The sequence below is a fragment of the Peromyscus eremicus genome, chromosome 18, assembly GCF_949786415.1.
Source record: "Peromyscus eremicus chromosome 18, PerEre_H2_v1, whole genome shotgun sequence".
In the NCBI taxonomy this organism is placed as follows: domain Eukaryota; kingdom Metazoa; phylum Chordata; class Mammalia; order Rodentia; family Cricetidae; genus Peromyscus; species Peromyscus eremicus.
This window is the reverse complement of record NC_081434.1, coordinates 1,137,405-1,161,096: the sequence shown is the minus strand read 5'-3', so window position 1 is coordinate 1,161,096 and position 23,692 is coordinate 1,137,405. Positions and strand designations below refer to the sequence as shown.

Here is a 23,692-nt window from a genome sequence, read left to right as displayed (position 1 = left end):
CTCCTCCTCATCATCCTCAGCATCCTTCTCATCCTCCTCCTTCTCATCCTCCTCAGCAAGCTGAGCTGCTCTCATGGACGACTCTTCATCCTCACTGCTGCAAAGGTTTCTGGCCGCCTACCCCTCTCTGGCCCCTCTTTTTTCTAGTCTGGCTTTGGGGACATGGGAGGTGACAATGGTACAGAAGTAACAGAGTTTATTTTATTGGGGTTCTCGGGCTTTGGCTTTCTTCAGGGCCATCTGTTTTGGGGTGTGCTGTGTATCTATGTGGTTACCTTGCTGGGCAACTCTCTGATCATCCTCCTCACGCTGGCAGACTCTGCCCTCCACTCCCCCATGTACTTCTTCCTGCGTCACTTCTCCGTGGTGGAGATCCTCTACAGCACCACCATTGTGCCTAGGATGTTGGCTGACCTCCGGTCTTCCTGCCCCACCATCGCCCGGGCCAGCTGCTTCACTCAGATGTACTTCTTTGCCCTTTTTGGTGTTGCCGAATGCTGTTTGCTCACTGCCATGGCTTATGACCGGTACGCTGCCATCTGCTGTCCCCTGCAATATACCACCCTAATGAATCAGGTAACATGTGCCATCATGGTGGGGGCCTCTTACTTTGCGGGCATCATCACTGGCACCATTCACTCTGTCTGCATCTTCACTTTGCCTTTCCGTGGTGCCAACACCATCCATCACTTCCTGTGTGACATTCCTCCTGTGCTGAGACTGGCTAGTGCAAGCACTTTCTGGGGTGAAGTGGGGAAACTCTTCATCACAGTAGCTTTTATTTTCATGCCCTTCTTGTTGATTGTGGCCTCTTACGCCTGTATCGTTGCCACTATACTTGGTGTTGCAACATCTGAGGGACGTCAAAAGATCTTTTCTACCTGCTCTTCCCACCTGTTTGTGGTCATACTCTTTTATGGGACTGCGACTGCTGCCTATATTAGGCCTCAGGCAGATTCTCTTGGGGACAAAGACCAGATTCTTTCCATTTTCTACACGGTTGTCACCCCCATGTGCAACCCTTTTGTTTACACTCTGAGGAATAAGGAGGTCATAGGGGCCATGAGGCGGCTCATGAAGAGATACCTTGGGGGTCCTTGACCATATTCCACCTTCCTCCCAAGATTTTGGATCTAAGGGCCTGATCTCTGGACATTCTCAAGGAAAAAGAGAAGCTGAAACCACAGGGCACAGTCTGTTGTGCATTGGTGTGTTCCACCCACCATGAGCATCCAAGACACAGGTGTATTGTTCAGAGCTGTTTCTGGGACCTGGTCTTAAGACTTTGACTGGGCTTCATGATAAGAGCAGAGCTAAGGACTGGAATGGAGGTCAAAGGGAGGCAGCTGAGATAACCTTGTGTGATGATGTGATTCCTGGTCATGGCTGAGGTTTAGTGCCTTCCTGGGGTTATGCTCTTGAGACATCTATCTTCCTGCTTCTTCCAGTGAGTCCTTATTATAAGCCTTTCTCTCTGACATCATTCCCATATGCTGGTAAGGGACAGGAACATGGACTGGCTGTTTTGGCTTGCAAGTTCAGCTCTTGCGTCTTGCTTGGTATTGCTGTAGGCTTGATCTGTTCAATTGCTTGTCTCCTGAATGATCCTATCTCCTTGGACTCTCTCAACATGTTAGTGTTCTTTACTTTACTTCCCAACTGTTTTAAAAACTGCTTTTCTTCCCTCCTTTGGTCACATCCTGCCTCCCCCACTCTGGTCTGAGTCTGATATGGCCCTCACTTCTTGAAAGGACACTGGTTTCTTGCAACAAACTGTTCACTATTTTTACTTGGTGTCCACCCTTGGTTATTGGTTGGAGGGATTTGGCACATCACCCTTTTCTTGGAAAGCTAGTTCTTGATTGTTCCAGAACCCCACTCAGCTATTAGTTGCAGGTGGGAGAAGTAGAGGCAGGGAAAATGTGTCCAAGGTATAAACGAAGGCCTAGAAACAGTGTTGTTTGTTTCCCAGTTTGCAAAAAGGAACTCTGTTAGTTGTAATAAATTTGCATACAGAAGAAAATATATCCATCAGCAAAATGTTAATAATGTTTTTGGGAAATTACTGCTGCCTGCTTTTGCTCTGTGTTTGTGTACATGCATGTTCATAAAAATTAAAAATAATATTATATTGTCTAAACTGTGTTTTAACAGCTTCTACTCTATTGAAGACATTTGAACATTGTGCCATGGCTTCTAGGGAGTTCCTTCAATGTCTCTGTCATATCTTACAGTATGGGTTCTATAATCTTAAGAAATGTCCTGTCATCGCAGTTAACATTTGTCACGGACATTGAGATAAACGTACTCACACATATCTTTACCTACATTTTCTCTAGTACAACTCCCTGAAACAGGATTGCTGAGTAAAAGTGCTTTTGAAATACTTTGTCAAATTACCTGCCACAAGAATTTTTATTGTGTTTTATTGCCCAATTGAGCACCTTTCCCTCAAGTTTCAGGGCAGGGATGTTGTCTAAGGGTCAGGAAGGAGTTGGGGTTAGATGACCCAAAGAAAAGAAGGATGAGGAAAGTATTTTGAAAATTTCTTGAGATGAAAAGAATAAGACAAATGTGAGTCACATTTCCTTAGATGACCAAGGACAAGGTGAGACATGTGGATTGGAAATATACCAAGATGCATCAAGATGTAATCCAAGGGACTACTTTCAGGCAGAGTCAGTGTCTGAACATAAGAAAGCAAGCTTAAGGTGAGGGCTTCAGATATTGGAGCTGTGAGCCCCTGGACTTCCTGAGGGCTCCCTCACCTCTCTGTGGTGATTGTTGGCTTCTGTTCCCTTGTTCATAGGTACACTTCTGTCTGTTATCTGCTGATATGTCCCATTCAAGTATCTAAGAAATCCATGCATGCACATTTTAGACTTTCCAGCATCTATTATTCTGAAATACTTGATACTAAGAAGGTAAAATTGGATATGAAACACTTCTCATCATTAGTACAAGAATTTTCAATATTACCAGTTTTTTGTTGTTGTCTCATTATGTAGCCTTGGCTGGCCTGGAACTTGCTATGGAGGCCAGGCTGGCCGTGAACTCACAGAGATTCACTTGCCTCTCTCTGCCTCTTAAGTGCTGTGAGTAAGGTGTGCTTTATATGTCTGGACAGTTAGCTATTTTTCAGGCACAAAACCTAATGTAAAAATTATGTTCACAGATGCAAGCAGTGTTTGGGAACTATTACATAAATCAGTATTTAAATACTTCTCTAGTGGCATATTTTCCTTATAAATTTATAGTAAAAAACACAATGAAGTTTTCTATGTGGATCATTTTTCCAAGTTCCCTCCAAACTCACTTTGTTTTACCCAGATGTACAATCCAAATGTTACCCATTGTTACATGTTATAAGGAAGACTGGAGGCCCTGCCATGCGCTGCTTCTCCCAGAAAGCATTCCAGAGACACCCCACACTCATCAACCATCAACCATCAACCCTCCACACACACTTCACATCTTTATAATTACTCACATTATAAGCTTCTGCTGGTTTGTTTCTTCTTTCCTCCATTCCTCCACTCCACCCCATACTGAATCTCAAGAGCACAGGGACCTTACCAGTTACTTTCTGATACCAGAAGCACAGGCAACCCCAGCCCCTGACCCCGTGGGTAAGAGAGGTGTTATCTGAAGTAGCTTAGATGTTTTGATGCCTTGTAGTTGGACATTATAGTGTAGTTGGACACTTGCTGTGTCCATTTTTTTCCCCAGATGGTCTTGCTATGTGGCTATGTAGCCTTATGTGCTACAATAACAGGAATGGAGTACTGCATCAGGTGGTGTTTCTCTCTTACCTCCAGTTTTTTCTATTTGTCTCTTTCATTCCACAATTATTAATATCACCATGTTGTGAAACACAATGATCAATTTTCAGTCTTCATTTTACTGAATATCTCGACATTATTGACATGTATGATCTCTTGTCCATTCTGAAAACTTTCTTTAGTGTCTGTGACTTCCAAATACACAACTTCTTATTTCTGACCATTTCCCTTTAGATTCTGTAGAGCACTATCTACTTACCTTGCTTGATGACTCTTGTTCTCCTCCCAAGCTTCTTCCATCCAGTAAGTGAGCAGTTGCCATTCAGTTATTCAGATAAAAGTCTAGTAGTCCATTTAAATTCATTTCTTTCCTCAATACCTATTGTGCTTCAAAAATTTAATGCTCAGGGCCTGGACAGATGCTTCAGTGGTTAAGAGCATTGTGGTTCTTGCAGAGGACCTACATTCAGGTCCTCGTACCCACATCAGGCATCTCACAACCACCTATAACTCCAGTTCTAGGGGATATGACACTCTCTTCTGGCTTCCATAGGCACTCACATACACATGCAAATACAGATATACCAGCACATATACATAAAATAAAAATAAAGTGATTCTTAAAAGAATTTAATTTCCAACACTTCTGTAAACTGAAGTTCCTCGAAACATGTTCCACTTCTGTGGGAGATTCTTCAAAGCTGATTGATTAAAACTTTGTTATTGTAGAATCTTGTAGACCCAGAATCACATTATCTTGGCCTATCTTTGGTACCCTTAATAACCATTCATGCCCACTTCTGTGTCTGGCCTAACATCTTTGTGACTGTCAGGTAAAACCTTTGGAATGAACTCTTAGTCCAAAAGCTGAGTGTCATCAGACAGCATCTGAAACCTGGCAGAGTCTTCCCATGTTTGGTTTTAAGTTGTCCACTGGCTGTCCTTAACAGTGTATTTGGTAAATTCCTTGATTTATGAGTCTGTTTTGCTCTGTTATTAATAAAATCTTATGTAACCACTTCCATGGAGCAAACTGAATCCATGTTTTTGGGCCATGGTCACTCATATTTGGCTCCAAATAAATTCTCTCTCGCTCCTTTGAAGTGTCTTTTGCTCTATGTTTAACTGACTTAATTATCTCAGGGTCAGGTGCCAGAAAGCCTTGGACCTCAGTCCAATGAAATAATTTGAAGTATCAAATATTCAACATTCAACCTGCATAACCTGCTTACCACACCTGGCCCATTTTCTTCCATGAAAACTACTGTAAAACACTGTGATGGCTAGTTTTTATGTCAACTTGACACAGGCTAGACTCATTGGGGGTAGAGAGAACCTCAACTGAGCAAACTCTCCACTACACTAACCTCTGGGCAGGGCTCTGGGCTATCTTCTTAATTGATGGTTGATGGAAGAAAGCTCAGCCCATTGTGGGTGATGCCATCTCCAGGTTGGTGGTCCTTTCCACAAGAAAGCTGACTGAGCAAGTCATGAGGAACAAGACAGTAAGCAACATCCCTCCATGGTCTGTGCATCAGCTCCTTCCTCCAGGTTTCTACCATGTTTGAGTTCCCTGATTTCCCTCAGTGATGGACTGTGCTGTGGAACTGTAAGCTGAAATATGGTCACAGTGTTTGTCACAGCAACAGAAACCCTAACTGAGACAAGCGCTTTCCCATATTTACCTCTTGCTCCCTGTCTCTAGATAGTCCATGATGATTTACCTAGTGTGGTATGGCCCTGTGGCATGGTGTGGCTCCCTTCCTGGGGACTGAGTAGCAGACTATAGCCCAGCATGGCACGGTGTGGCATGATATGGCTCCCTTCCTGGGGACTGAGTAGCAGACTATAGCCCAGCATGGCACTGTATGGCATGGTATGGCTCCCTTCCTGGGGACTAAGTAGCAGACTATAGCCCAGCATGGCACGGTGTGGCATGGTGTGGCTCCCTTCCTGGGGACTGAGTAGCGGACTATCTTCTGAAAGGTGTCTCCTGACCTGCTGCCTTACCAAATTTGAATAATGACACCTATATTTAGAACACTGTGTTATTGTCTTTCTTGTCCACTGCACATTTTGTCCTTAGGCATTTAGGCTCTTTGCATGTATTGTTCTATGCCTGCAAGTTCCTGTTTTTGTGGATTAAAATAAACTTTATTGTTTCTAAAAAAATTATCTATTTTTTAAAATTAATTTTTAAATTAGCAAACGAAAAAGAACAGGTTTCATGATATAGTTTTCATATACATATCATTGTACTTTGCTCCACAAAATATTGTCCACAAGTTCATACTTTAAACCAAAGGTAATTTAACATTATTTGAGCCCCAGCTCACATTCCACCTCTTCAGAAGGACCTTCTTGAACATCCCTCAAGTGGGACCATATGGTGGCCACTCTCATATACTTACTTCATTGTGTATACGTCCTTCCGAAAGATGACATTTGCTCTTTTGCTTGAGTGGAAATTTAGTTCAGGTCTTCTCTGCTGGAAGGTATATTCTTTAAAGGCAGAGGCTTTGCTTTGCTTAGAGCTATGACTTTAAGGCTTAGAGGGGACTGGTACAGCTTAGAAGAGGTGTTCTACACACATCACAGACTGTTCCTTCAGTCTACTCAAAGGGAGAGGGGAGAAAAAGCATGCTTGTGTTTCTCTTTCTAGAGTCTAGACAGCTGAATATTGCCTTCCCTAAACTCCCCCATAGCTCAAGTACCACTCATGGCCTAACTTCAGCCAAGGTGAGGCACCTCTGGAAGACATAAGAATTGAGGCAGAAGCTTCACCCGATTCACCTCTTCCCTCTGACAAATTGGTGTTTTTATGGTAGAAGTGGTCTCAGCGCTGTGGAGGTCAAGAGGCAGGATGGTGCTCCAACACTCATCCCCAAAAGCTTAGGATGATATAAGTGGTCTCAGCTCACATTCCACCTCTTCAGAAGGACCTTCATCTGAAGGTCTGGCACGCCAGCTTAGAAGAGGCATTATGGTTGATATTATTGGCTTCACAGGATCTGGAGTTACCTAGGAGACAAGCCACTGGGATGCCTGTGAAGGATTATCTTAATTAGGTTAACTGAGGTAGAAGAGCCACTCTAAAAGTGGGCATCACAGTTCCCTGGGCTCAGGTTCTGGGCTGCAAGAAAAGGAGAAAGGGAGCTGACTATGAGTATTCACTGTTTTCCTGCTTCCTGACTGTGATGCAATGGGTCAGTGATCAACTGCTTCAAGATCTTGCCACTGGGACATCTCACCACAATTGACAGTACTTTTGAACTGTGAACTGAAAGAAACTCTTTCTCCAAAAGTTACTTTTGCCAGGGCATTTTATCACAACAGGAAACGTAACAAATACAGAAATTTGGTACCAAAAAGTGTGGGTAGCTGGGAAAACTTGACCATGCAGTTCTTGAGCTCTTGTTTGTTGGAACAGTATAGAGAAGTTGGGAACTTTGGGATAGAAAATCCCTTGGTTGACACAAGTAGAGCTCAATGAGCCATTCTGGTGGGAGACCCAGCTCATGAGGTTTCACAGGGAACAAGGACTCTGTTTTGTTTCTATCACTTTGGTAAAGACTATGACCAAAAGCAACTCGGGAGGGAAAGGGTTCATTTATTTCATCTTATGGCTTACAGTTCACCATGAAGGGAAGTCCAGGTAGAAACTCAAGGCAGGGACCGGGACGCAAAAACTGAAGCAGAAACATGAGGGAACTTTGCTTACTGGCTTTGTTTCTATGGTTTCCCCAGCTTGTGATCTTATATGACCCAGGACCACCTGACCAGGGTGGCACCACCCCCATTTGGCTTGGGCATCCCATAAATCAATAATCAAGAAAATGCCCTCATAGACTTGCCAATAGGTAATCTAATGGAGGGATCTTCTCAACTGAGGTTTCTTCTTCAGATGAATACATAGCTTGTTTCATTGTGAAACAACAACAACAACAACAACAACAACAACAACAGCAACAGGAAAAACAACCAGTGCAGACTCCATGGGAACTGGGCTGGGGCCATGTATATGATCATATGGGAAAGAATCCGGCTTCATTCTGCCAGTGTCCTGAGAACATGAGTGAGGACTGAATTGAAAGGTGATGGACTAATCTGTTTGGTGGAGGAAATTTCAAGACAGGAGAGCATCCAGGCCATGGCAGGGCTACTGTTAACAATGAGAGAGAGAACAAAAAGTGAAGCAGAAGGATATTAAGAAGCTCTCAGATGTCTATCATTCTTCTAGATAGTTCTTTGCAAGGTGGGGTCACAGATGCTGGTCCCATTGGTGAGCTATCTTTCATGAAGTCAGGTCATAGGTACTCATCACAACTCAGGGTGGTCCTACAGGAATCCATTTGTGAATGTTGGTCCCTCCTCCAGGCAGTCCTCCAGCATGGTGCTTGGAATCCTTGTCTCTGTTCCCCTGCAGACCAGGTTTCCAGTTCAACGAATTCTGTGTGATTCAATGATTCTGACTCAGTTTCTCTCCCCTATTTAGAGGTTGTTCTGTTGACATGTTTCTGCCTGTAGTCTTGTGACACTTGCTCTGAGTTTCCCGTGAGTGTGACTCGTGGATCTGGGGTGACAGAGCACCTGGCGGCTGCTCCTGTGAGAGAAGAGGTTTTTCCGGCACCAGTCTTCTTTTTGCCGATGCTCTGCACAACTTTTCCTCCTCTTTTTTCTCTTTAAAGTATCTGTTACTTAAGTACTATACTGCTTTTCTGAGGCTCTCTGTCTTAATCATGGCTGCAGTCACCCTTTCTCACTGGGAGAGCTAGCTCCTCATACCTGCCAATCCTTCTAAGCCAAACTTGATCCCCCTACCCCATTTACTTTGTAAAATTTCCCATTTTATTAAACTGCAGAGTTTAAACTGCTACCCACCTCTTTTTGATAACTGTTATCTTACTTTCCTTAGCTTATTCCCTGGGGATTCTAGCAGATCATACCTGCCTATTATCTGTGCCACCTTCCCTGATATATCCTGATGGCAGTAATGGAACATTGTGATGCAACAATGGAGCATTCAGTTGGGACTAAGGTACTGTCACAGTAGAGCATTGACATGGTATCTGGTATTTTATCATGGCAGAAAAGCAGCATCATAATGGCAATATTGAGCCTTGTGGTTTCACAGGGGAGCTTCAATGGCACAATGCAGCAATGTTAAAGTAAAACGGAAGAACATGATATCACAATATAACTTTGTGATATGATAGTGGAGATGTGAAGCCAAAATGTACTATTGTGATGAAAAAGTTGATGATTGTTATGAAAATATGGAGCATTAAGATGTGAAAATGGTTCTGAGATGTCACAATGCACCATTGTAGTGGCCCAATTGAGCACTTTCATATAAAAATGAAGTAATGTGATGGTACAATGAAACATTGTGATGTCAATGTGGAACATCCTAATGTCATGATAGAGTGTGATATCACAAGGCAGCTTCATGTTGGCACAGTTGAGTGTTGTGATGTCATAATGGAGTAGTCTGTGATGACACAATGGAGCATTTTGATGGTACAGTGTAACATTTGATGGTAAATTTGATGATTTCAATGTCACAATGGAGCACTGTAGTGTTAGAGTGGAGCTGTGATGTCATAATGCACCATGTGATGGCATAAATGAGCTTTGCCGTATAAAGTGGAGAGTTACAATGGCACAACAGGTCATTGTGATATAGCAGTAGAACCAGTGACATCACAGTGCAGCACTATGATGCTTCAATGGAGCACTGTTAGATTACAAAGGAGCTGTGATATCACGATGAGCATTGTTATGTAAATGGAGGATTGTGGTGGCACATGAAGGACTGTGAGGGCGGAATGTAGCATTGTGTTTTCATGACATCATATTGACATTGAATGGAGCCTAGTGGTGTCACAGTGGAGAACCTCACTTAGGAGCTACGATGTCACAAAGAAAAATTGTTTCAGCACAATGGTGCATTGTGATGTCACACTGCAGTATTGTATTGGTCCATTGGAGCATTGTGATGTGATACTGGAGATGTGATACTACAATGCACCACTGTGATGGCCCAACTGAGCACTGATATGCCAACGTGGAGCATTGTGGTGGCAGGAGGAAGGATTGTGAAGACAAGGTTGAGCCCTGTAATACAGAATGCGGCATTTTGATGTCACAATGGAGCTGTGATTTCACGACGCATCACTGTGATGGTTTAATGGGACATTGTTATCTAAAAACAGTTGAGCGTTGTGAAGGCATTGTATTGCGATGTCATGGTTGAGCCGTATTATCACAATGCATCATTGTGACAGAAAACTGAGCACTGTTGTGTGATGAAACAGCATTGTGATGGCAGAATGGAGTATCATGCAGACAAATTTGAGAATTGTGATGTCATGAAAGAGCATTGTGATGTCACATTGGCTCTTTGAATCCACAATGCACCATTGGGTCAATGAAATATTTTGTGATGACACCATGGAGCATTGTTATGATAAAAGTGAACATCGTGACACTGTAGTTGAACTGTGATATTAAAATGTATCTCTAATGGCATGATCGATCATTGTTACATAAAAGGGAATATATTTAAAGATTGATTTTATTTTTAATATGTATAAGTGTGTGTGTCTGTGTCAGCACAGGAGTGCAGTTGCCTGCAGAGGGTCCCTTAGAGCTGGAGTTACAACAGTTGTAAGTTACTTGATGTGGGTCCTGGGAACCAGATTCATTGCCATGACATAGTGTATCATAATGTTGTTACAGTCAAGTTGTAATATCAGAATGCACCATTGTTGTGTCTTAGCCTAGTCTTGGTGGGTAGTACATTTCTTCTAGGTGATTCAATTAGTTGATGTATAATATTTTACAAGATCTTCTAATGGTTTACATTTCTGTAGTTTAGTGATTCATTTATGATTTTGTTTATTTGAATCTTTTACTTGTTATTCTAGTTAAAGATGATCAATTTTGTTTATCTTTACTTTACCTTCCTTCTTATCTTATCTTACTATTCTTACTATCTTACCTTTTGCTGATCTTGCCTCTTCTGTCATGATAGACTGTGGTATCTTGAACTGCAAGCTGACATAGACCTTGCCATCTCTACATGGCTGTTTGCTGTTCAGGGAAATAACACAGGCCCCTTGTTGATTCTCAGTGGCTGCATCAGCTTACACTCTCATCTGCAGCGTCAGGATTCTTCCTTCCTGACAACTTTGACAGAATCTGTCATCATTTGTTTTCTTGATGATAGCCATCCTGACTAAGGTGAGGTGGAATTTCAAAGCAATTTCAATTTGTATTTCCTTGATGGCTAAGGATTGGACATTTTTCAAGTACCTGTAGGCCATTTGTATTTCTTTTTTTTGAGAACTGTATTCTCCATTAGTTAATTTACTGATTGGATAATTTTTTTGTGTTTGATTTTTGCAATTCTTTACATATCTTAGATATCAATCTCCTGTGTGATATATAGTTGATTATTTTAAAAAGGAGTCTTGTGATAATTTCCTTTGTTGTGTGGAATTACTTTAATCTATTGCCCTCTCTCAATTCTTGGGATGATTTCCTGTGCTATGGGAGCCCTTGTTTGAGTACTTGCCCATGTTTATATATTGAAGTGTTTTACCTCTGTTCTCCCTAGCAGTTTCAAAGTTTTGGGTTGTACATTAAAGTCTCTGACCCCCTTTGGAATGATTTTTGAGCAGGGAAAAGAGAAAGTGTTTGATATTTTCTCAAAAGAAAGTCTGCATTTGAGGGCAATGCTTGCTTAGGTGATTCTTCAAGCAGTGATTCAATCACAGGAGAACTTCAAGTTGTTTTACCTTTTTATTTAAAGTATTTTTATAATTATTATCTTTAAAAACTGTAGAGCAAGGTCTGTGTAATATTGCAAGAACGCGATGTCCCACTAGAGGGAGCAATGCACCCACTTACTTGTATCTAGACTCTGGATGTCATGCCTTGAGAATCTGAACTCTTATACGAACATGTTGTAAGCCTTTATACTTGGCCCTCCTTTGTAGTTTCTATTTGGACTTTGCACTGGAATTGCTGTCACAGTATAAGAGTTTTGGAATGGATTTACTAGGTGCTATTGCTGTGTATGTCCAAACTGAGACCATAGAGTGTCACAAACAGCACTTGTTTAACCCAGCTCACCTGTTGTGTTGCTGGGTTTGGGAAAAAGGAAAAGATGTTGAAAAGAGAGTGAGAATGATAAACAGACACAGAGATGGAGAGAGGGAGGGAGACAGAGGCAGACAGGGCAGCTCTGGTCTCCCCTCCTGTGGAGCATCTCCTTCATTTTAGGGTTTTATAGTCCCTGTGAAAGATGTCCAGGAATTCCTGTCAGAGGCTCTGGACACTTCTGAGTGATTTTCAAGTTTTATTTCATATAGAAAAGTGCAGATTAAGAAATGGAATAAAGGGAGCAGTGACCTCAGGACAAGATCCCACTCTGCTACATTTCCAACTTGTGAAAAGGAATTAAAGAAAAGCTTAGAGACAGGTGTGGGGGTGCATGCCTTTAATCCCAGCACTCCAGAGGCAGAGAGTGGTAGATCTGAGTTTGAGGCCAGCCTGGTCTAGAGAGCAAGTTCCAGGACAGGCAAGCTTAGGAAGTGAAGGTAACCATCAAAACCAGAAATCTGGTGAAGACATAATTGAAAGGTCTCTGAGTTTGAGGCCAGCATGGTCTACAGATCCAGTTTCAGGACAGCCAAGCTTAGGCAGTGAAGGAAATCACTGAAAACAGAAAGTTATTGAAGATGTAGTTGAACAAGGGAGCCATGTTCTGGCCCCAGTAAGCATCAGAACTTGGCATCTTTGGCCACACAGTTCTGGCTTTAAGGGTAGAAGAAAGGGGCTATGGAATTTGCCTCCTCAGCTAAGGAAAGTTGCTGAGGCCAGGCATGTGTCACGGTGTTCCTGAATGGAGAGGCCACAGTGTGAAGCTGTAAAGCTGAAGCCTTGATTGCCTTGGAGACCCCAAGATGTTAGAGATGCCAGAGCCATGGGATACCTGCTGAGGAAAGCTGCTAACAGGAAGTGGAACCAGTCCAAGAGAAAGAAGTTGCAGTCAACCAAGGTGAATGGAGTTGGAAACCTGAAGAGTGTTTTGATATTAGACATGGAGATACAGAGTTTGGCGTTTGCCCAGCTGGTTTTTGGTCTTTCTTTGGTCCAGTATTTTCTCACTATGCATCCTTCCCTACATTTTGGAATAGTAATATATATCCCATGCTATTATATGTTGGAAGTATTTGATTTTGATTTTATAGGGGATTACAGTTAAGACATTGCATGCATCTCAGAAGAGACTTTGAACTTTGGACTTTTAAACATTGTGGAGACTATGATAGACTATGGGACTGTCTTAGTTTGGGTTTTTATTGCTGTGAAAAGACGCCATGACCACAGCAACTCTTATAAAGGAAACACTTAATCGAGGGGGCTCGCTTACAGTTTTAGAGGTTTAGTCAATTATTGTCGTAACGGGAAGCATGGTGGTGTACAGACAGACATGGGGCTGGAGTTGAGATTGCTACATCTTGAAGGCGATAGGAAGTTGACTGACAGTCACATTGAGGGAAGTTTGAGCCAAAGAGATCTCAAAACCTGTCCCCACAGTGACACACTTCCTCCACCAAGGCCATACCTATTAATAGTGTCACTTTGGGGACCATTTTCTTTCCAACCACCACAGAGACTTTTGATGTTGGACTGAATGCATTTTTGCATTATGATATGGCTTCAAGCCTTTGTGGGTCTGGCAGTGGAATGTAGTGGTTTGAAAGAAAATGACCCCCAAAGGGAATGACACTATGAGGAGGTGTGGCTTTGTTGGAGTGGGTGTGGCCTTGTTGCAGGCAGTGTGTCACTGTGGGGGCAGGCTTTGTGGTCTTATATATGCTCAAGCCACAGCCAATGTCTCAGTTCACTCCCTGTTGCCTGTGCAAGATGTAGAATTCTCAGCTCTCTCTCTAGCACCATGCCTGCATGCACTGAGCCATACTCCCAGCTGCCATGTTTCCTGCCATGATGACAGTGGACTAAACCTCTGAAACTGTGTGTCGCCACCTCAATTAAATGTTTTCCTCTGTGAGAATTGCCGTGGTCACTTCACAGCAACAGAAACCTTAAGACAGTATGGGTGCATGAATATGTAAATACTTTTATGAAGCCTAATAACATATAAAGCGAATATATTAAGAAAGTTGTTTTGATCTATTATTTCTTCAGAATGAACAAAGGGAGTACCTGGGGTGGTATAGTACTCACTCAATGATTTAAAACTATGGTTTTGGGTCACCTGCTTAGAGAAGCTCTGATCTGTTCATTTTTCCTTCTGTATAATGATTTACTATTTGTGAGGTACCATAGAGATTCACCAGTCCAGAGACATCAGTTCTCAAGTGTGTGACAACCTCCTAAAGGGGAGCAGAGAGTTCAAAGCCCTTAATGATCTATATATTTTTAAGAAAAGGGTGCAGACTTGCAGAGAATGGGGAAGTAGTTCTTCAGGCTCTGCAGGGATAATATTAAGATTGTATTGTCGTAGAAATTTGTGTTTGTGTCACCCTTCATTTCTCTCTGGCCTCCTCCAGCATGTTGCCACTTCAAGAGCAATTATTTATTATGTATAATTTATTATGTATACGGAAGAGGGTGTCAGATCTATTACAGATGGTTGTGAGCCACCACGTGGGTGCTGGGAATTGAACTCAGGACCTCTGGAAGAGCAGTTGGTGCTCTTAACCTCTGAGCCATCTTTCCAGCCCCAAGAGCAATCATTTAAAAACAGTTTTCAATGAACACAAACTGTCTCTGTATATGAGGAATTGCCTTACTAGGGTCAAACCCTTTATAATCTAGTTGGAGACATACAGGCTTTAGTAAAGGAGGAATGATCCTACATACTGAAAAAATTTTAGTGACTGGATGACTTGTACTAGCAGAAGGCAAAAGTATGCTCTTGGGATTAGGTTTTTATTAGGAGTCCACCATGGAAGACTAGGTAGGCTAGAATTTACTTGAGAGCATTTTCTCAAAGCATGGGTTTCACCTTTGAGTAAGAACTGAGGTTGCTCTTAGAACTTAGAAAAAGTGATGTTCCATGTTTAGTGATATGGTAATTGCTCAATTTCAATGAAAAATGATAAAGGAATGAACAAAGAGGTCGAGTATAGTCAGAATGATATAATGAATACATAAGTGAATGAGAGTCACTAAAATATTTGCCCCTTATGAGGCCCTACATCTACTGAAGATTTGAGGTTGATGCTTTTGAGAAGACACTAGAACTACCAATGCTCAGGGATAGTTTTAATCACAAAGGATATTGGTAGGAGGAGTTGTCATGGAGACAATGGGAACTGACGTATTAGATGCCAGATTACTCTGTGTAGACAAGAACTCAGGCTGCCATGACTACTATAATTAGCAAGATCAATCAAAGAAGCATCCAAGGGTCCTTGAATGCTGGGTATTGTGGATATAGTAGAACATGGCAGAGCATCCTTAATATTCATCCTAATCTGTCCAGAAATAATCTTTAAATATGTGTTGTAAATCTCATACATACCATTTCTTCACTGTCTGTCAGCAGATTTCTATTCCTGCTAAGATTGACTAAGAGTTCTCTTTTTCTGTGTCTTTCTTTAAAAAGAGTCCAGAAAATGGCTGGGCGGTGTTGCATGCCTTTAATCCCAGCACTCAGGAGACAGAGCCAGGTGGGCCTCTGTGAGTTCGAGGCCAGCGAACTCTGTAGAGCCATGGTCTACAGAGTAAGATGCAGGACAGGCACCAAAACTACACAGAGAAACCCTGTCTCGAAAAAAATCAAAACAAAACAAAACAACAAAAAACAAAAACAAAAAATCAAAAATCAAAACAAAACAAAAAACCCAAATCCAGATAATTCCATCACAACAGTTTTTGTTTTGTTCTCAGAAAACAGTCAGGAGTGTTCTTGGGAGTATTCATGAAACGTAATGCTGTGTAATAGGAAATGACTGTCCAAGATTTCTGTATCTTTAAAGAGATATCTTTAAAAAAATTGGTATTTGTGTGTGTGTGTTGTCTATGTTTGTGTGTGAGAATGTGTGTTTTTTGAGTGTGTGTATGTATGTGTGTGTGTACGTGTGTGTGTGTGCGCGTGCACGCGCGTGCGCGAGCTCTTGTGAATCTTGAGGTTGTGGAGGCCAGATGTTGACATCTGGTGTCTTTCCTCAATTGCTTGCCACCTTATTATTTGAGACAGGATTTCTCACTGAACCTGTGGCTTCCCTTTTAGGTCAATGACCAGTGAATATCTGGGATCAGCTTGTCTTTGACCCTTTTTGCATGTTAGGGTTACCAGTGTAAGCCACCATGCCCAGCTAGTACATAAGTGCTGGGAATCTGAACACAGGTTCAGATTTTCAAAACCAGCACTTTATCTGCTGAGCCATCTCCTCAGCCAGAGAGGCAATCTTAAGAATTATCAGAGAAAGGGACTCTAAATGGAATTGTTTAAAGCCCAAAGAAAAGTGATCTAGAAAAGAATTTTCTGCATAGCATAATAATCTCTTCTGAGAAAGAGGTAGCAATTTCTGACACAGTGTATTTGCATTTTTGATGATTATCAATTGAGGAGTTAAGAGAGATGATGATTGAAATAATACAGGTGCACACATTAGGCTGATCCTCCAGTTTATGACAGGCAATAGAGTTTTAACTAGTTGTATTCTGTACACAGTCTACCAAGATAATTTTTCTGCCTCTCATTCTTTAAAGGTAGATAGCAGAAAGTCTTGAACTGGTTTGAAACAGACTGTAGACACCAGCTCACACCAAGCTTCCCTGAGAAATTACTTCAACAAAGAGGAGGCATAGCCTGAATGTCACCCAACATTTCCATTTATTTGAGGCCACTAAAATGAATAAAGATGCATTATTTTTCTGATCACATCATTGAAAGCTTGTTTTACTTGCTTATTCCTTAGAGTGTAAATGAACAGGTTCAGTAAAGGGGCAACTGAGGTATTGAGTACAGCCACACCCTTATTGAAGGCAACTCCTTCTGTTGCTGAAGGCTTTATGTACATGAAGATGCAGCTTCCATAAGAGAGGGAGATGACAACCATGTGGGAGGAACATGTGGAAAAGGCCTTCTTCCTCTGCTGTGCAGAAGGGATCTTCAGAATGGTCCTGATGATGCGAGTGTAGGAGAGAATCACCAGCACCAGGGTGACTATCAAGGTCACAATTGCTAAGACAAAATCAAAGAGTTCCAGCAGCCTTGTGTCTGAACAAGCTATTTCTATGAGGGGTCCATAGTCACAGCAATAATGATTGAGCACATTAGATGCACAGAAATCCAGCTGACTGGTCAAGATGATTGGGAGTAAGATGATTAGGAAGCCACTCAGCCAAGAGCAGAGGACCAGCAGGGTGCAGACCCTGTTGCTCATGATGGTGGTGTAGTGCAGGGGTTTGCAGATAGCCACATAGCGGTCATAGGACATGGCAGTCAGAAGGCAGAATTCAGTGGCTCCTAAAAAGATGGCAAAGAAGTACTGAGTGAAGCAGCCAGCAAAGCTGATGGTCTTAATTCCTGTAGAGATGCTGAAGAGCATTCGAGGAGTAAAAGTGGATGTGAAGGAGATTTCCAGGAAGGAGAAGTTCCTGAGGAAGAAGTACATGGGTGTCTGGAGGTGGGAATCCAGCAGTGTGAGGATGATGATGGTGAGATTTCCCATAATGCTGAGAATATATGTGAGGAGGAGAAACAGGAAAACACATATTTGAAGCTCTGGTGCATCTGTGAGTCCCAGGAGAATGAATTCATTGAAAGTCTGATTTTTCATCATCCACTTTGATACCCTGTGAAGCTGAGAAAGAGAGAAATGGGTGATGAAGGTGAACAGATCTTAGCAGGATGGAGAGGAAGTCTCAGAGTTCTCCTGAAAGTTTTCTTTTAGGAAATCCATCTGTTCTGCGTGATCCAAACACCATGTCTGCTTGTTTGAAACTTGCCTTTCACAAAATCTCTCTTAAAATGTGCATCCTATGTCTTGGTTGAGAGCAGTGCCATGGCCAACTGGGCTTTCCTGGGTGCATCTTCTTCAGTTTTCCTTTTTATGCCTTATTCTTACTTCAAATCTCAGAGGATGTGGCAGTGCCTCCCATCTCTCCCCAGCCTTAGTGTCTTGATGATCCACTCTATTGCTGCCATCTCCAACACATTCGCCACCTGCTTTATGCTGGTTCTCTGTTTGCTAACAACCCACAGCGCAGGGCAGGATGTGGCCCCTCTGTTTCTCCCTCTCCCTGTCTCTCTCTCCCTCTGCCTCCATATGTTTTAGGTTTCGTGTCTAGGACAGAGTTTAAAAAACCCTTCAAATCTTGAATTCTATAGGAATCTCCTTCCTTCCTTCCTTCCTTCCTTCCTTCCTTCCTTCCTTCCTTCCTTCCTTCCTCCTTCCCTCCCTCCCTTCTTTCTTTTCCTTCCTTCCTTCCTTCCTTCCTTCCTTCCTTCCTTCCTTCCTTTCTTCTTCTTCTTTTTTTTTTTTTTACTATAATGGCATTTTTGTCCCAGATTTTCAATATTTTTAGGAAGGGTTTCCCGAGCCCTCCCACAGGCTCTTTCAGTGTTTGCTAACTCTGTTAGAGGAGACTTTGGAAAGGTTTTCTGTGGTAGTTGGATTTCTGGAACACCTTCTGTTCATTAGTATTCTGCTTTTGGAGAATTTCTCTGCTTTATCTTTCAAAGCTTCATGTTCATATCTAATCCAGCACAAGTACACACAGAGGGGGGTCATTGTGCAAATATTTTCACTTCATTCTTCTATTAATGAAATATAATAAACAATAAAATTATATGAGTATGCAAATGACAAAATTATAATTGTTTCTAATGTGGAATAATATGGGGAATTTATATTTTATGGCTTAGATATGACTATAATATATCATTAAAACAGACAAGCTACCCACCCCCCACAGTGTGATTTTATCTTCGTGTGCACAGACTGGTGTTTGGAAGAATCCCAGTGGCTGGTGGTGGTTCTTCTGTGTAAAGGATGGAACTTTTCTTATTCTTTTTACTTCATGGTTACCTTGACTATTAAAAATGTTCAAAACAAGCCGAAGGTTTTTTTTTTTTTTTTTTTTTTGAGACAGGGTTTCCCTGTGTAGTTTTGGTGCCTGTCCTGCATCTCACTCTGTAGACTAGCCTGGCCTTGAACTCACAGAGACCCACCTAGCTCTGCCCCCGGAGTGCTGGGATTAAAAACATGCACCACTGCTGCCCAGCTCGAAGTGTAGTTTTTAATACCAAAAGTTACAGAAAGCATAGTAGAAGACATTCTCATTCAGATAGCCTCAGCCCCAAGGGAGGGTGAACATACTCACTTTTTAACACCGGAAAGGTGCTGAGGGATTTGCCTCTGGATGTAAGGTGGGGCGAGTCAGAATGGAGAAGTTGGATGAGAATAGGAATTGGAATAGTAACTAATACTAAAACTTAGTTTTTAATACTAACCTGTGCCCTGATTTCTCACAAAGCACAGATTCAGGCTTCTGGACTCTTGGTGCTGTGAGTCAGAATGGAGACATCAGATGCAGATGGAATTTGTAACACATTGGAACATTCCTATCTGAACAAAACATGTGCACTCCTTTCTCACAAAGCACAGGTACAGGCTTCTGGGGAGGTTGTCTGAAAGAAAGATTCTAGATCTCCTCGTCTTGGTCACTTACTGCCCCTTTCATTGGTCCACACAGACTCCACCTGTAATTCCCGAAGATGCTGCCTATTGAAAGCAACAGGATACAGGAACAGTGAGCTCTTGAGAGTCTCACTGCTTGTATTTTGTCTGAAGGGTGGTGATGGGCGTCTTTCCAACTTTATATCAGATTCAATAATGTACTTTTTGTTTAATTTACTCAACAGAGACCATTGGAGGATAAGGGATTGCCTTGAGACTCAGGCCCAGGAAATGCTAATTAGCCTCTCTCAAAAATGGTACTGGGAATTAAATCTAACAGGTAACTAGAGAAGATGCTCCAAACAGACCCATGAGGAAGCTGCCTCCATGTATGAGTCAGAGTAATAGCCTTGTGGGAACTGAAGCAATAACCGTGGAAGTGGGAGAAAGTGAAGTGTTTGCCCAGGGTTCTCTAAGAAAACAGAACTGATAATGTTGTTGTTGTTCTATGTGTATATACATGGCTCACACATATACATACACACATAGTGGATTTTACTAGAGTGGCTTAAGGGCTGTTGTTAGACTAGACCAACAATGGCTGCCTCCCAAAAGGAAGGCCAAGAATCCACTAGTTGTTCAGTCCATGAGTCTTAATGTCTTAGCTGATTGTCATTCTAATGGAATCTTGAAGAAGTGAGTTTATTTATTTATTTTTTTACAATTTCTGCCTTCATTAAACATAGACTCTTTTCTCATTTTCTCATAGAATATAATGTAAATACAGTTTCCCCTCCCTCTACTTCTCTCAGTTCCTACCCTCCCCATCTCTCATCTGGATCCACTCCCTTTCTGTCTCTCACTAGAAAATAACAGGCTTCTAAGAGAGAACAACTTTGCTCAGTTGACTTAGAGGGCCTTGTTCTCCTTGTGCCCTCCATCCCCTCTGTCTTCCCGACTCCTGGCTGTAGCATGAATCTTAGAGAGTCTTATTAATAAAATTAAACCTGAAGCCAGTTATTGGGGTGAACACTGGATGATCAGAGAGACAGAACAAGCCACAGCTATCTCACCTTGCCAATTCCTCAGTTGGTCCTGTTCCTCAAACTGGAAGCCTCTGAGTCCTCATCCAGAATGACTCTCAGCTGAACTGCTGCTCGAAATCCTGAACGTTTAACCAGCTAAAAGCTTAACCAGCCAAATGCTTAACCAGCCAAAATGCTCTAGTTTCTGGTTCTCACACCTCATATACCTTTCTGCTTTCTACCACTCCTCCCTGGGATTAAAGGCTGCTTTCTGGGATTAAAGGCAAGAGTCACCATGCCTGGCTGTTTCCAATGCGGCCTTGAACTCACAGAGATCCAGAGGGATTTCTGTCTCTGGAATGCTAGGATTAAAGGCGTGTGCTAACATTTTTTAGCCTAAGTATCTTGTGGCTTTTCTGTTCTCTGACCCCAGATAAGTTTATTAAGGTACACAATATTTTGGGGAACACAATACCACCACACCTGGCTCCTCTTCCATGGCATTCCCTGAGCTCTTAAGGGGAGACATTTGATGGAGATATCACATTTAGAGCTGTGTGTTCTAAGTTCTCTTTCTCTGTGTGTAATGTCATGTATGTGGAAGTTTCCTGCCTGCCTATTCCCAAATACCCAGCAGCTGCTTCCCAAATAATTAACTTGGAGGCTTAATATTACTTATAAATGCTCAGCTGGTAGTGTAGGCTTATTATTAACTAGCTCTTACTCTTAAATTAACCCATAATTCTTGTCTATGTTTAGTCACTTGGTTTGGTACCTTTTCTCAGTGTGGCATCCTTATCTTGCTTCCTCTGTGTCTCGCTGGTGACTCCTTGACTCTGCTCTCCTTCTTCTCAGGATTCTCAGTTTGGCTTTCCTGCCTAACTTTCTGCCCAGCTACTGGCCATCAGTGGTTTATTAAATCAGTTTGAGTGACAAATCTTTACAGTTTACAAGAGGATTATTCCACAGCATTTCCCCCCTTTTGTCTAATTAAAAAGGAAGGTTTTAACTTTAACATAGTAAGATTATATACAACAAAAACAGTTATTAAGAATTACAGTAACACTATCTAATCCATTTGCATATGACAAAATAAGAGAAAATACTTATTTCTCTTATCTTGGTGAGTCTAAAGTTTTATATCTAATTTATCTTTTATTATAACTAAAGAAACTATAACTATCTAGTCTTCAACTCCATCAAAGACCTGAGAATGAAATAGTATTACCTGAGTAAGCAGGAAGTACAAACAAGTGACTTCCAAAAAATGTGAGAAATGTCAGAAACAGCTGGCTGCCTGGACAGTCAGCCCAAGTTCCTCTGCAATGTTGGATCATCCATCTTCGGCCTACAGGCCTAGCATATCTGACAGACTTATCTGTGAAGCAGGATTTTTGAAGGACTCTCCCACCTTGTTTGGCAAAGTTCTGCAGTAACTTTCTTTTGTGTCCTGCTCGTCCAATTTGTACAGCATACTGTCAGCAGTCGAGGCAAGGGCACTTTCTTTGCCCACATGACTGGCTTTTCCAATAAATAAAGCAAACTCCATATGGAATTTCTTTGATGCCCATTATCTTTTTTGAAGTAATTGTGCTGCCAGGAGCAGATGTGTCTCACTGTCAAGAAAAGTTGAAGTTCTTAAAGCATTTTAATTGCCATATTCTGTAGGTCTTTGAAGTGTTTGAAGATTGTCTATCTATCTGAAATATATCTCTGTATGACCTCAAAAACACATCTAACATGACTATAAGTTTGCTATTATAGATTACTATCAATCCATATTTCTTTTTTAAACACTTTTTTGTTCATTTTACATACCAACCACAGATCCCCTTCTCATCCCTCCTCCTGCTCCCCCTGCCTTATCCCCCCACTCCTCATCCCTTCCTCCAACAGGTAAGTTCTCCCATGGAGGACAGCTAAGCCTGGTACCTTCAGGTGAAGTAGGACCAAGCCTCTCCCTGCTTTATCAGGGGTGAGCAAGGTGTCCGACCATAGGTAATGGGATCTAGAAAGCCAGCTCATGCACCAGAGATAGATCCTGTAATCCATATTTCTTAATTATATATTACATTTTTAAATGAGCTGTGTAAACATAATATCCTAAATAAGAGTAGAAATATACATACAGTATAACAAAGTTAACTTTAAATTTGTATCAATAAGCTAAAATCCATACTGATGTAAAATACGTAAGATTAACAGTTTTTTTTTTTTTTGGATTAAAGAAGATTTAATAATCTACTCTTTTTTATTGTTAAGAAATTTTCTATTCATTTTACATACCAACCACAAATCCCCCTCTCCTCCCTCCTCTCCTCCCCAGCTTTCCCCCAACCAACCCCCCATTCGCACCTCCAAGGCAAGGCCTCCCTTGGAAAGCCAGCAGAGTCTGGCACATTCAGTTGAGGCAGGTCCAAGTCCCTCTCCCTGAACCAAGGCTGTGTAAGGTGTCCCACCATAGGCACTGGGCTCCAAATAGCCCACTCATGTACTAGGGACAGACCCTTGTGGATTTCTGGGAACTTCACTAGCACCCTGTTTGTCCCTATCTCCATGATGTCTCCCTCTATCATGGTATCTCTTTCCTTGCTCTCCCACGCCATCCCTGTTCCAGCTCGACCATCCCATTCCCTATGTTCTCTTCCCCCATCCCCTGCCCTCTATTGCCCCCCCCACCCCCCATCCCCAGTTTACTCATGGAGATCTCATATGTTTCCCCTTCCTAGGGTGATCCTTGCATACAATGGAGTACTACTCAGCAGAGAAAAACAATGACATCATGAGGTTTGCAGGCAAATGGATGGAACCAGAAAATATCATCTTGGGTGAGGTAACCCAGACTCAGAAGGACAAACATGGTATGTACTCACTCATAAGTGGATACTAGATGTAAAGCAAAGGATAATCAGACTGCAACCCACGGCTCCAGAGAAGTTAGCAAACAACGAGGATCCTAAGAGGGATGCAAGAAGCTGTACTTCTTCTTACTGCCCACAAACAGAGGCTACTGGAGAAAAGACAGTTACCAAGAAACTGCATTTGACTCCGTTTTTGTGTGTTTAGAATATTTTTTTTTAATTAAAAAAAATTTTTTTTTTATTTTGCAATACAATTCAGTTCTACATATCAGCCACGGATTCCCTTGTTCTCCCCCCTCCGGCCCCCCTCACCTTCCCCCTAGCCCACCCCCCATTCCCACCTCCTCCAGGGC

General features: G+C 42.0%; 2 protein-coding genes across 2 annotated transcripts; one reads left to right on the top strand and one right to left on the bottom strand.

Moving 5' to 3' along the window:
* The first annotated feature begins 162 nt into the window (after positions 1 to 162).
* On the top strand, positions 163 to 1,101 carry LOC131895351 (olfactory receptor 10P22-like). Its single transcript, XM_059245791.1, has one exon. The coding sequence runs from the start codon at positions 163 to 165 to the stop codon at positions 1,099 to 1,101; it is 939 nt and encodes a 312-aa protein (XP_059101774.1).
* Positions 1,102 to 16,675: 15,574 nt separating this feature from the next.
* LOC131895330 (olfactory receptor 6C4-like) lies at positions 16,676 to 17,611 on the bottom strand. Its single transcript, XM_059245773.1, has one exon. The coding sequence runs from the start codon at positions 17,609 to 17,611 to the stop codon at positions 16,676 to 16,678; it is 936 nt and encodes a 311-aa protein (XP_059101756.1).
* Positions 17,612 to 23,692: the final 6,081 nt, after the last annotated feature.

Excerpts from the sequence above, each read along its gene's own strand:
- LOC131895351 (XM_059245791.1), top strand. The coding sequence starts at position 163 with ATGGGAGGTGACAATGGTACAGAAGTAACAGAGTTTATTTTATTGGGG.
- LOC131895330 (XM_059245773.1), bottom strand. The coding sequence starts at position 17,611 with ATGAAAAATCAGACTTTCAATGAATTCATTCTCCTGGGACTCACAGAT.